The sequence below is a fragment of the Aotus nancymaae genome, unplaced genomic scaffold (genome assembly GCF_030222135.1).
Source record: "Aotus nancymaae isolate 86718 unplaced genomic scaffold, 86718_ANA_hifiasm-v0.15.2.pri h1tg000108l, whole genome shotgun sequence".
Classification (NCBI taxonomy): Eukaryota; Metazoa; Chordata; class Mammalia; order Primates; family Aotidae; genus Aotus; species Aotus nancymaae.
The window spans coordinates 227,680-239,933 of NW_026988523.1; the positions used below are offsets into that span (position 1 = coordinate 227,680).

The window sequence follows — 12,254 nt, forward strand, 5'->3', positions numbered from 1 at the left end:
GAGACTGGATCCCATGGAGCTTGCATAGTAATTATATAGATTTTAAATTTTAGTAGCTTGAAAAATTTCCATTTTTAGCTCAAGTGTCAAACATGTAGCTGACTTCAGTATGCGGTTGGCAATTACTTTCTTTCCAGTATTATTTTATTTCACAACTCCAATGACCCACTCATTCCTGGGGCATCGTTCCACACCTCTCTTTATGCTCAGTTGATTATGTATACTATTTGTGTATATATACAAATATATGCATAGGAGGGAAGTTTTTGTCATTGTTTATTTTACAAAAATTGAATCACATTGTATACACGATTATGTGGTTTATCTTTTCACTCATAACAACACATGGAAATCCCATCAAGGCAGTTGTTTGAGCATGAATTCATGCTTTTTAGTGGCTACATCATGTTTCATGGTATGAATGTATTATATTAATTCACTATCACCCCCAGGTGGACAGTCACTATGTTTCTATGACTTTAATTCTAATTATTATTGTGTTAGTGTAAACAATGATGCAATAAACATCTTTGAATTTATATTCTTGTATACTGGGAACTGTATTCCTAAAGAAATCCATTCAATGGTTTTAAAGATATTTACATATTTGTACAAGCAACATCACAATTAATTTTAGAATATTTGTATAACCCCACAAAGAAACTCCATAGGTACTAAGTCACTTCTCATTTCTCCCCGACTGTCCAGCTCCAGAAGACCGCTAATTTCCTTTCTATTTCTATGGATTTGCCTACTGTGGAAATTTCATATAAATGGAATCATACAATATGTGGTCTTCTGTGGCTGACTTATTTTACTTAGCATATGTTTTCAAGGTTCATCTGTATTATAGCATGTATCAGTACTTCATGCCCTTTTATGGCTGAATAATACTCAGTTGTATAAATATGCCATATTTTGTTTATCCATTCATTCATTAGTGGATATTTGGCTATTTTCATGCGTATTAGTGTCTATGAACATAACATACATATATTTGTTTAAGTACTTGTTTTCAGTTCCCTTGGGTGTATATCTAAGAGCAGAATTGCTGAGTCATATGGTAACTCTATGTTTAATTGTTTTAGAAAATACCAGACTGTTTTCCAAAGTGGCTGCAACATTTTGCATTCTCACTAGCAGTGTATGAGGGTTCTGACTTCTCCATATAATCTCCAGCATGTCATTATCTGTCTTTTAATTGTAATTTAATTTAATTATGTATATATTTTTTGAGAGAGAGTCTTGCTTTGTCACCAGGCTGGAGTGCAGTGGCATGATCTAGTCCCACTGCAACCTCTAACGTTTGCCTTCTGGGTTCAAGCAATTCTCTTGCCTCAGCCTCCCGAGTAGCTGGAATTGCAGGCATGTGCCACCACAGCCAACTAATTTTTGTATTTTCAGTAGAGACAGGGTTTCACCATGTTGGCCAGGCTGGTCTCAAACTCCTGACCTAAGGTGATCTGCCCACCTTTGCCTCCCAAAGTGCTGGTAGCCCAGCACTTGTCTTTTTATTTATAGCCATACTGGTGGGTATGAGGTGGTACCACATTGTGGTTTTGATATGCATTTCCTGATGATCAACTTTGTTGAATCACAAAAGTGTGTTATATAGTTTTAAATGTTTTTTCTTTTTTACTCTATTTAAATGACCATATGGCTTTTGTCTGTTATTCTGTTGATATGGTATATTATATTAATTAATTTTTGATTGTTAGCTAACCTTCCAGTCCCGGGATAAATCCCACTTGGTCATGGTGTATAATTTTTTTTATAAGTTCCTGAATTTGGTCATGTAGTATTTCATTGAGGAGCTCTGCATCTAAATTCCTAAATTCTATTAGTTTATAGTCTTCTTGTGATGTCTTTGTTTGCTTCTGGTATGAAGGTAATACTGGCTCATATAAAAAGTTGGAAATGTTCTCTTTTTATTATTTGGAAGACTTTATAAAGAATTGGTGTTGATTTTTTTTACATGATTGGTAGAATTCACCAGTGAAACCATCTGGGCTTTTCTTTGTGGGAAGTGTGATTGTTAATACTGAGTGTCAACTTGATTTGATTGGGGGGATACAAAGTATTAATCCTGGGTGTGTCTGTGTGGGTGTTGCCAAAAGGGATTAACATTTGAGTCAGTGGAATGGGGAAGGCAGATCCACCCTTAATCTGGTGGGCACAATCTAATCAGCTTTCAGTGAATATAAAGCAGGTGGAAACATGTGAATAGGAGAGACAGGCCTAGCCTCCCAGCCTACATCTTTCTCCTGTTCTGGATGCTACTGCCCTCAAATATTGGACTCCAAGTTCTTCACTTTTGGGACTCAGACTGTCTCTCCTTGCTCCTCAGCTTGCAGACAGCCTATTGTAGGACCTTTGATTGTATGAGATAGTGTAAGTTAATAATAAACTCCCCTTTATGTGTGTGTGTGTGTGTGTGTGTAGGATATATATATACACAGCTGTGTGTACACACACACACACAGACATACACATCCTATTAGTTCTGTCCCTCTAAGAGAACCCTGTTTAATACAGAAGCTTTAAAAATAAGTAAATCAATGTTCTCATTTGTTATAAAGTCTATTCAGATTTTCTATTCCTTCTTGAGTTAGTTTCAATTGTTTGAGGTTTTTTAGAAACTTGGCCGTTTCATTTAAGTTACCTAATCTGTTGGCATACAGTTGTTTACAGTATTCTCCTGTGATCCTTTTTATCTCCTTACGATTTGTAGTCATGTTTCTTCTTTAGTAATTTGAGTCTTCTCTCTTTTTTTCTTGGTCAGGCTCTCTAAAAGTTTTTCAAGTTTGTTGATCTTTTCAATGAACCAAATTTTGTTTTAATTGATGTTCTCTATTGTTTTTCTATTCTCTAATAAATTTTGCTCTAATCTTTACCATTTCATTCATTTTGTTTGTTTTAGGCTTAGTTTGCTCTTCTTTTTCCAGTGTCTTAAGATGAAAGTTAGGTTATTGATGTGAAAACATTTTGTTTTAAGTAGATGTTCGCAGCTATCAATTTCCCTCTGAGCACTACACCCTTATAAATTTTGGCATGCTACAACTTCATTTTTATTCACCTCAAAATTATTTTCCAGTTTTCCTTATGATGTCTTCTTGCATATATTTTTTAGGAGAATGTTGTGTAATTTCCACATATATGTGAATTTCCCAAATGTTTTGTTATTGATTTCTAATTTTATTTCACTGTGGTTGGCAAAAATACTTGTATGACTTCAGTCTTTTGAAGTTTATTGAGGCTTTTAAATTTTTATTTATTTATTTTTATTTTTTTTTTTGAGACAGAGTTTCCCTCTTGTTGCCCAGGCTGGAGTGCAATGGCGTGATCTCAGTTTACTGCAACCTCTGCCTCCCAAGTTCAAGCAATTCTCCTGCCTCAGCCTCCCAAGTAGCTGGGAGTACAGGTATGTGGCAACACACTTGGCTAATTTTTTGTGTTTTTAGTAGAGACAGGGTTTCACTATGTTGGCCAGGCCGGTCTGGAACTCCTGACCTCAGGTGATCCACCTGCCTCGGCCTCCCAAAGTGCTGGGATTATAGGCATAAGCTACCACGCTCGGCCCCTACTGAGGCTTGTTTTATGGCCTAGCATGTAATCTATTCCGGAGAGTATTCCATGTGCATTTGAGAAAAATATGTATCGTTCTGTTGTGTGGAGTATTCTGTAGATATCTTTTAGATTTGGTTGGTTTATAGTGTTGTTTCGGTCATCTATACCTTTGCTTATATTTTTCTTTTTTTTCTATCCACTACTGAAGGTTGGATCTTGAAATACCTAACTGTTATTGGTGAGTTATCTGCTTCCCTTAAGTTTTGTCAGTTTTTGCTTCAAGTATTTTGGAGCTCTGTGGTTAGGTATATGTATGTTTATATAGTTGTATCTTCCCGATAGATTGATACTTTCATCATTATAAAATGTATCTCTTTCTCCAGTACCATTTTTGTTCTAAATCTGTTTTGCTTGATACAGTATAGCCACTCTGGCTCTCTTATGGTTGTTGTTTGTATGCTATATCTTCTATCCTTTTTACTTTCAACCTACTTGCAACTTTAAATATAAAGGGTGTCTTTTGTAGAGAGTATATAGTTGAATTGTTTTGACGATCTCTGCCTTTTGATGGGATTGTTTAATCCATCATATTTAATCAATTAATTATTTGTGCACTTAGATTTATACCTGCCATTTTACTTTTTGTTTTCTGTATCTCATGATTTGAGCCTATTCCTCCTTTACTGCTTTTTCTTTTTATATTAAGTGAATATTTTCTAGTGCAACATTTAAATTATTTTCATGATTATTTCACTATGTACTTTGAGGGTATTTTAGAGATTGCTCTAGGGCTTACCATATACATGTTAATTTACCAGAATCTACTTATGATTTATATTATTTAATTTCAGAGAGATATATAAACATTGTTGCTATAGAATTCTGTTCTCTCTTTTCCCTTCTGGTGCTATTAAATATAAATAAGCTACAAACTCTTAAACATATTTTTATAATTATATATATTACATAATTTAATGTTTTTAAAGAAGCCAAGAACAGAAAGGGGAGGAAATATATACTTACAAAGTTTGTTATTTTAACTTTCCTATTTGCCATTTCAGACTCTGTATTTACTCTTGTAAATTTGAGTTGTCTAGTGTCATTTCCTTACTCCAGGATAGCTTTGCTACCACAAGTCGTTCTATTGTTTTACAATATATTTCTATACATTTTAGGTCAAATACATTTTAGGGCAGTGGTACAGGAAAACTGGATGGGTAGGCAGGGGCTAGACCATTCAGGGCACAGTCAAGGATCTGAGATTTCTCTTAAGGGCCCTGGGGAACCACTGACAGGTTTTAAGCAGCATAGAGGAGATGACAAAACCTGTGCCAAATGTTAGAGCCTTTACACATTTAGGTGTTGTGGGCATCTTGCCCACGCCTCCTTCCATGAAAGAAACAGTATATATGCCTTGCATCTCTCACCTACTCCTTTCTTATATCTTTTTTATGTGTCAATGCCATTGTCTTCTACCTAGCAGTAAATGACACAAGCAGAATTGTGCTATGAGAAAGCACTCTTCTTCCACTGGCCTCTATCACACATAGTTTGATGAACTGCATCACATTTCAGAATTTGCTTTCTTCTCTGGAGTTAGAATGGAGCAAGTGTTTATATATATCCCAGGAAGTCGTTGGTTTAATCCAATTAACTACCTAGTGGAAAATCTCTCTGCATCCCAGCAATGCCCATGCCATTATGACCAAGTCCAGGGCATTGCCAACATATCTTTGCAAATTTCGTTAGCAGTGGCTGTTTCCGCCTTCTTCTAGGTCATTAGCAAGTTTGTTAAACAAGGCCAGTTCTGACATCAGCCTCCGACATGCCCCTGTGGACCTTTTGCTTCCAACCAGATGCAGTTCCTATTTACTCCTGATTACGCAGTGTTTTCACCCTGCCAGCATTCCACTTAGGCAAGAGCATTCAGAAACAGGCCAATTTAATTTGGAGCACAACTTTTACGGAGGTGGTTGTCAAACGCATCACTGACACCCACATGATACTGCTGCACTCCTGTCGCCTGTTCTTTCTTCCAGGGCGTCCCTTTCACTCTCCTCCTATCGCTGTACTTCTAACAGCAGTTTCTAAAACAAATTATTGCAATGAAAGACACTAATATAAACATACTATTTTAACCATTTTTAAGTGTACAGTTCAGTAGTGTTAAATATATTCCTTGTGCAACCAATCCCCAGAACTTTTCCATCTTGTGAAACCGAAACTCTGTGTGCACTGAACAACACTTCTTCATTCTTTCCTTCCCCCAGCCCTTGGCAGCCACCATGCTACTTTCTGTCTCTATGAATTTGACTGCAGTAGGTCCTTCATATAAGCAATTTGTGACAATGTTTGCTTTTATTTCACTTAGCATAATGCTCTCAAGGTTCATCCAAGTTGTAGCATGTGTAGAATTTCCTTTCTTTTTAAGGGTGGATCATATTCCAATGCATGTAAATACCACATTTTGTTTATCCCGTCATTTGTCAATGAGTATTGGGGTTGCTTCCACCTTTTGGCTTTTGTGAATAGTGCTGCTATGAACATGGGTACACAACTATTTGTTTGAGTCCCTGCTTTCAACTGTTTTGGGTATTTACACAGAAGTGATATTGCTGATCATAGAGTAATTGTATTTTTAATACTTTTGAGGAACTATTACAGTTTTTATTTTTTTGAGGAATTATCACACTTTTCCATAGTGACTGCAACATTTTATTTTTTTAAAAAAACTTTTAGGTTCGGGGGTACATGTGTAGGTTTGTTTTATAGGCAAACTTATGTTACAGATTTTTTTTTTAATACCAATTATTGCATCACCAAGGTATTAAGCCTAGTACCCAACGGTGGGATAGACATTTTGTCACTTCATGTGGAAAAACTAAGAAGTGGCAAGGCCTAGTGGAGGTTAACTATATCATGATAATTAACGTGGTGTAGCACTTGGTAGTTATCATTTCTTTCTTTCAATGATCTTGTATAAAAAATATTGTTATTCCCACTTTACAGATGACAAAATTGAGACTAAAGAGAAGAATCTTGCTCAGCTTCTCACTGTCAATGTACACTCAAACACCATAAATGTTTTACTCTTTTATGCCAGTTCTCCAAGGAGTTATTTTCAAATTCTTTCATAAAACAAGTTGACTGATTCTTACCTCATTTTTCTCATTTCACCTTGTCTATGTCACAGAATTGATAATAGCTTATTCATCATTGCAGGCTTTGTGTTGGAAACTTCCTATGCATTATCTCATCAGTTCACACCTTACTATGCACGGCAGTCTGAGGCTCAGAGAAGCTGATAAATTTTGCCCAAGATCACATTTCTGGGAACACTTAGACCAAGGATTTGTACCCAAGTCAGTCTCATTTCAGAGCTTTTCAACCTAAAGTTTAGATCATAAAAGTGAACATAATTCAAATCTTAGGATAAAGAATTTAAAGTAATTCTAAAGTTCCTTTTATCTACTCACTTATTTTGCATAGACTCTAAGTTCCCTTATATTTGGAGCTTGTTATGGAAGAGAGATGTAATTTCAAATCTCTGCTCTGCAACTAACTAGCTGTGTGACTTTAGGCAAGTTATTAACTCCTCTCAGCCTCATTTTTTCGCCCATTGGAAAACTGTCCATTATATTACTTACTTTATGTGGTTAATTTGAGCATTAAATGAAATAATGCATGCACAAGTGCTTACAGATAGCCTGATATACAGCAAGCACTTGGTAAATACTAGGTATTATTATTAATTTTATAAACAAATCTGATCCACATAGTATATACCATAATGGCTGTATGTTCTTATCCTGGTTCTTAATAAATTTTTCTTTTCCAAATATAGTATATATGAAGAGAACTGCAGTGGAAGTTTTTACTGGAAAAGTTAACTACGGACAGATTCTGTATCATTTAGGACTTGGTATGGTTGCATATTTTAGAAAAACCAAAACAACATTGCATCAAACATGCAGGGCTTATTCTCTTACCTAAAAGAAGTCCAGAGGCAGGCAGGGCATAACTGGAATAGCGGTACCATTAAGTCATCCAGACCCAGATTCTGTCTGTCTTTTCTGCTCCACGTTCTGTAGATCATAGATACCACCTCTGAAGTGATCTAATGGTCCGCGGTGGCTGCTGAAGTTCTAGTTATCATATCCATATTCCAGGCAGCAGGAAGGAAGAAAAACAGAAAGACATAAAGGGTACAACTCTCAGTTTTAAGGAGTCTTTCTGGGAGTCCCATATGTTCCATTACATTTTATTGACCGGACTTTAGTCACAGGACTGGTTTATCTAGCAGGAAGACAAGCTGGGAAATGTGGTCTTTTAGTTGGTTTCATTCCCACCCAAATCTGAATTCTGTTACTAAGGAAGAAGAAGAAAATGATACTGGGATGATAATTTGCAGTCTCTGCCTCACAGGCAAGAATGGATGCTGATTGGTATTTTAGGGCAGCTATGTTCCTAAGATGTCAGGATTGCTTCTGAGGCTGGACAGGGTTTAAACAGGACAGAGTCCTAGAGATCTGGGTTTACATGTTTAAAATATTGAAGTTGCATGGAAGCTTTGTTTTGCTAAAAGGGTTCCACTGCCTAAATTAACTCTGTAAAGCACTCTTGGAGAGGAAGAACAATGTCAGTCTATTCAAAACAAGATTGAAGGCAAGGACACTACAAAAAGGACGTGGGGAGTATACCTGGAAGGATGAGAAGTAGAGGAGCATAAAGTAGCAACAACAAAAAAGTTACCCATGTGCATGTCCCTGTAGCTAACCAGAGAGGTGACTGTGTTGATGTGTTGATCTGCTGTGGAAGTCCCGTAGAGAAGGGGTGAAATCTCATTCCTTTGTATAGATATGGCTGTACAGAACCCATGTTTGATGTTGGATCAGAACTCATGTTTTAGCAACACTGGATTTAACCACACATTGCAGACCCAACTGACTGTTGTGATCAATAATCCCACTGACCTTCCCAGCCTTATTTTGAGCAAGTAAATGTCTGGGATTATCTGAGGTAGTTATGTATTCAATTTTTCTGTTCCAGCAGACTCATAAGGACATTTACGCTTGTCAGATCATGTGTTCTGATTTCTAGTACTCAGTGCCCTGCCAAAGATTGATTCACTCTTGCCACATGTTCCCCAGGCCTAGTGCATCAGTAAGTATTTGATAAATGTTTGTTGACAGGAATTGTAACTAATCATGCAATGCAGTTGAGTTTCAAAAAACACTAGTCCTCACTCCCAAACTGTCTTCAGAACCTGTGTGGTAAGATCACCTTATAATGAGGCCAAATTTTTTTTTCTTCAGTGACTAAAATCCTTGGAGGGGCCTCTGATGGCACCTCTCGATGCTGAAATCCTTTCCAAAGAGAGCAGAGCTTTGAAGAAGACCCAGGAGAGGGAACTTCTGTAGTGAGAACTTGCTTGAGAAAAGGCTTGCTTTTGGGATAGGCCTGTCTGTCCCATCTTTTTGATCTTGGACCAGATCCTTGGCTATGGCTGCCTCAGGGATCTAAGGCCTTGAGCTCTCCTGCTTCCCTCCCTCAAAATGCCTCTTCTGCCCAGTGAATGCCTTCTCCCTCTGTCAGAGCCCTGACTTTGTGAAAGAGGCCACTGCAGGGGCCCTGAAAATCTTGCTGTTTGTATCTCTCCTTCCTAGGGGTCTAGTTCCTGTAGGTTTTGTAGAGGACAACTCTTCTGACTTCTCCTTAGTTCTAGAGCTCTCTGCTCTCTGTCACCATCTGAACTTCCCCTCCTGCCATCAGCTCCTGAGATAGGAGGGGAATTGGGGTCAGGGGTAAGTTTTTCTTGGTACCCCCAGTGGAGTCTTCTATGTATATCTTCTCACAGAATCACTTTGAGAAGGTATCCAAAGCCCTGGAGCACTCTCGCAGCCCTGCTAGCATCTCCAGTCACTGTTTCTCTGGGAAATACATTCTGAGTTGCACATCACCACTAACATTTTTTAAACCCATGGTGTTCAGACGTTGAGGACTACCTGTGTGTCTGGAACATCATGTTGTATGGGAAGATTAAACATTAAAATGGGTAGAATGTTCCTGTTCCTATGGGCATGAGCTACTCTGTAGCTCAATTCTAAAGCCTTTGCAGTATAAAGCAGTGCTTCAAAATCTGACAATGCCTCAGCATCACCTGGAAAGCTTGTTAAAAATGTGGAATCATGGGTCTCACCCTAGGATACTCTGACTCACAGGGACTGGGGAGCAGATGTATTTTTAAGGAGTCCCTCAGGTGGTTCAGAGGCAGCCAGTGGTTAATGGATATCTATCTATGACAGAGCAACTTTGTATGAGCCGTGCAGAGCATAGTCATTGCATGGTGTTGTGGAATGACACTGGCTCTGGATCAGAGGACTGAATCCAAATGCTGGTACAATCCTTGCAGCATGTACTTGGGCAAATCAATGGACGCTGGGGAGAGCTGGAGACCTTGAAGAGGTTAAACTCTTCAACTAATGTAGGTCACACAGGGCATGAGGCCACTCCCCAAAGGACAGAAGAGAACCGAATGGAGTGAACTAGAATTGGGAGGAGGCAAGAGTTTTGTTTGGGAGTTTGGAGAAGATAGAGATTGGGGATCTTCATAGTGCTGTGAGATTTTTGGAAGACAGGTTCAGGGAGTTTCTGCTGTATGTTTTACAATGTAATTGATTTCACTACAGACCTACACAATGTCTTCATGTTGTTTGATTTGGGTTTCATTTATTTTGGATGTGATACTATGCTGAGACTGACCTCTAGGCAGCCCAGTTTTACTTAGATCATAAATGTAAATAAAAATACTACCCTTGCAGGATTGTTGTGAGGATTTTAGAAACCCTATTTTAAAATGTCTGTTAAATAGTAGATGCTCAAAAAATGGTAGCCATTATTAGATAATTAGTAATTATGAAGTACCTACTGTATACTATATGTTGTACTGGGCACTGAGGAGACAGAAGGGGAACAAGGAGCTCACAGTCCAATTAAGTACATTAACTTTTAATTAAAGAAAGGAAAGGAAATATTTAATTTTAACATAAGAATGTGTTCTAGAAAGTGCTATGTATGATTTACATATTGCCAGGTCCCTGACTGCATAAGCATTGAGTGGAAGTCAATGAGAATGAGAACCATGTACTTTAGTTCTAGCCAGATTCAAGAGTGCTCCAGATGAAAAGAATCTTAAAGAGCATCAATTTCATTTTTTTCATATTTTTCTGATGAGGAACTGAGGTAGGCAGAGGGAAAGGATTTAAAACTCTTGGTAAATTATTACTATTTTATGAAGTATTTAAAGATGTAGTCATTATTTATCGGGCATTGCTAGAAATTTTTACAAGAGAAACATTTCTTAAAATATAAAATGTCAGTGCTACACTTTACCTAAAAATCATCTGGTTCAACTGCTTATTTTACTAATGAGTACCTGGGAGTATATTTTATTTTGTTTACTGCTGAGTCATAGCTTGCAGGTGACTGCGTTTAAGGTGGATTTAGGATGGGGCTTGGTAAATGATAGTACAGAAACCTTGAACTTTTTTTATTTTTCCAGAAGAGTATTGATAAACTACTTTCAAAATATATTTTCTTTCCTTTCTTGACCGACTGGTTTTGTTTGACTACACAGCTAAAAGTCAACTGGAAGAAAGAAAGGTGAAAAATGTATAAAAATAAGATGTGCCTATATATATACAAAAGAGGTATATGTAAGCTGGAATGCATTTGGATGCAGGGACATATGCTTAATAATGGCTTAAGCATCAGATATATATAATTATACCAAGTAGCAAAAAGTCTGGAGATAGAGGATTCCAGGTTTGGTTTATTGGCTCAATCTGTCATTAGAGAGACAGGCTTTTAAAAACCTTTCTGCTTTACCATGCTCAGCATATTGGCTTTTTGTCCATAGGCAGACAAACCTAAAATGGCTGTTTCAACTCCAAGCATCATGCTTTACACACTCACATTCAAAAAAGAAAAAATATAGCAGACTTTCTCACGATCTGTTTACCACGGAGCAAAATTTCCCCCAGCGGAGTTTTTCTAGTTCTCAATGGGCAGAGCTGTGTTACATGCCTTCCAGTTCCCAGCAAAGAGAAGCAAGATTGCCTTAGTGGCTTAGATTAATCATGGTTCACCTCCTAGGACAAAGGAGTGTCCCTCTTTGAGATGTTAATTCTCAAACAACTTGAAATTCTAAAAATCAGAGACTAGGGATAGCTACTGGGAAGTAAAACAAGGTGTGGGCTACGTTATAGATGAGACATAAAGATCCTGTAATTTTTTTGACTAATACTGTATATTGTTAAGTATTATTAAGTACATCGAAGGTAAGACTATTTTCTAGATAGGCTAATAGTTAAGCAAATGGGCACTGAAGTCAGACAAACAGCCTAGTTGTGCATCTCAGCACCAACTAGCTGTTCTTCAGCACTTTCCACATCTGTAAAAGAGAGATGATAACATTTACCTCACAGGATTTGGGGTATTTGACTTTGTGTATTTTTTCAAGCAGTGAGTTAAGAAATATCGTGTAATTATTACGTACTTTAAACAGTGTCAGTCACACAGTAAGAACTCGATAAATGTTAGCTGTCACTATTTTGGAAACATTGGTGCTGTAAATTTAGATTCTTCTTATCTTCATTCAAGTCAAAATTATTTAAGACCCTTTTCTA

General features: G+C 37.4%; 1 protein-coding gene across 3 annotated transcripts in view; it reads right to left on the reverse strand.

Annotated features, from left to right (window-relative positions):
• FAM78B (family with sequence similarity 78 member B) overlaps positions 1-12,254 on the reverse strand; it is a 323,508-nt gene that overhangs the window by 147,323 nt on the left and 163,931 nt on the right. For all 3 annotated transcript variants that reach the window (XM_064370732.1, XM_064370734.1, XM_064370733.1), the window contains one exon: positions 7,557-7,712. In XM_064370732.1, the coding sequence (XP_064226802.1) occupies positions 7,557-7,663 (107 nt within the window). In that variant the 5' untranslated portion in view covers positions 7,664-7,712. The remainder of the gene's footprint in view (positions 1-7,556; positions 7,713-12,254) is intronic.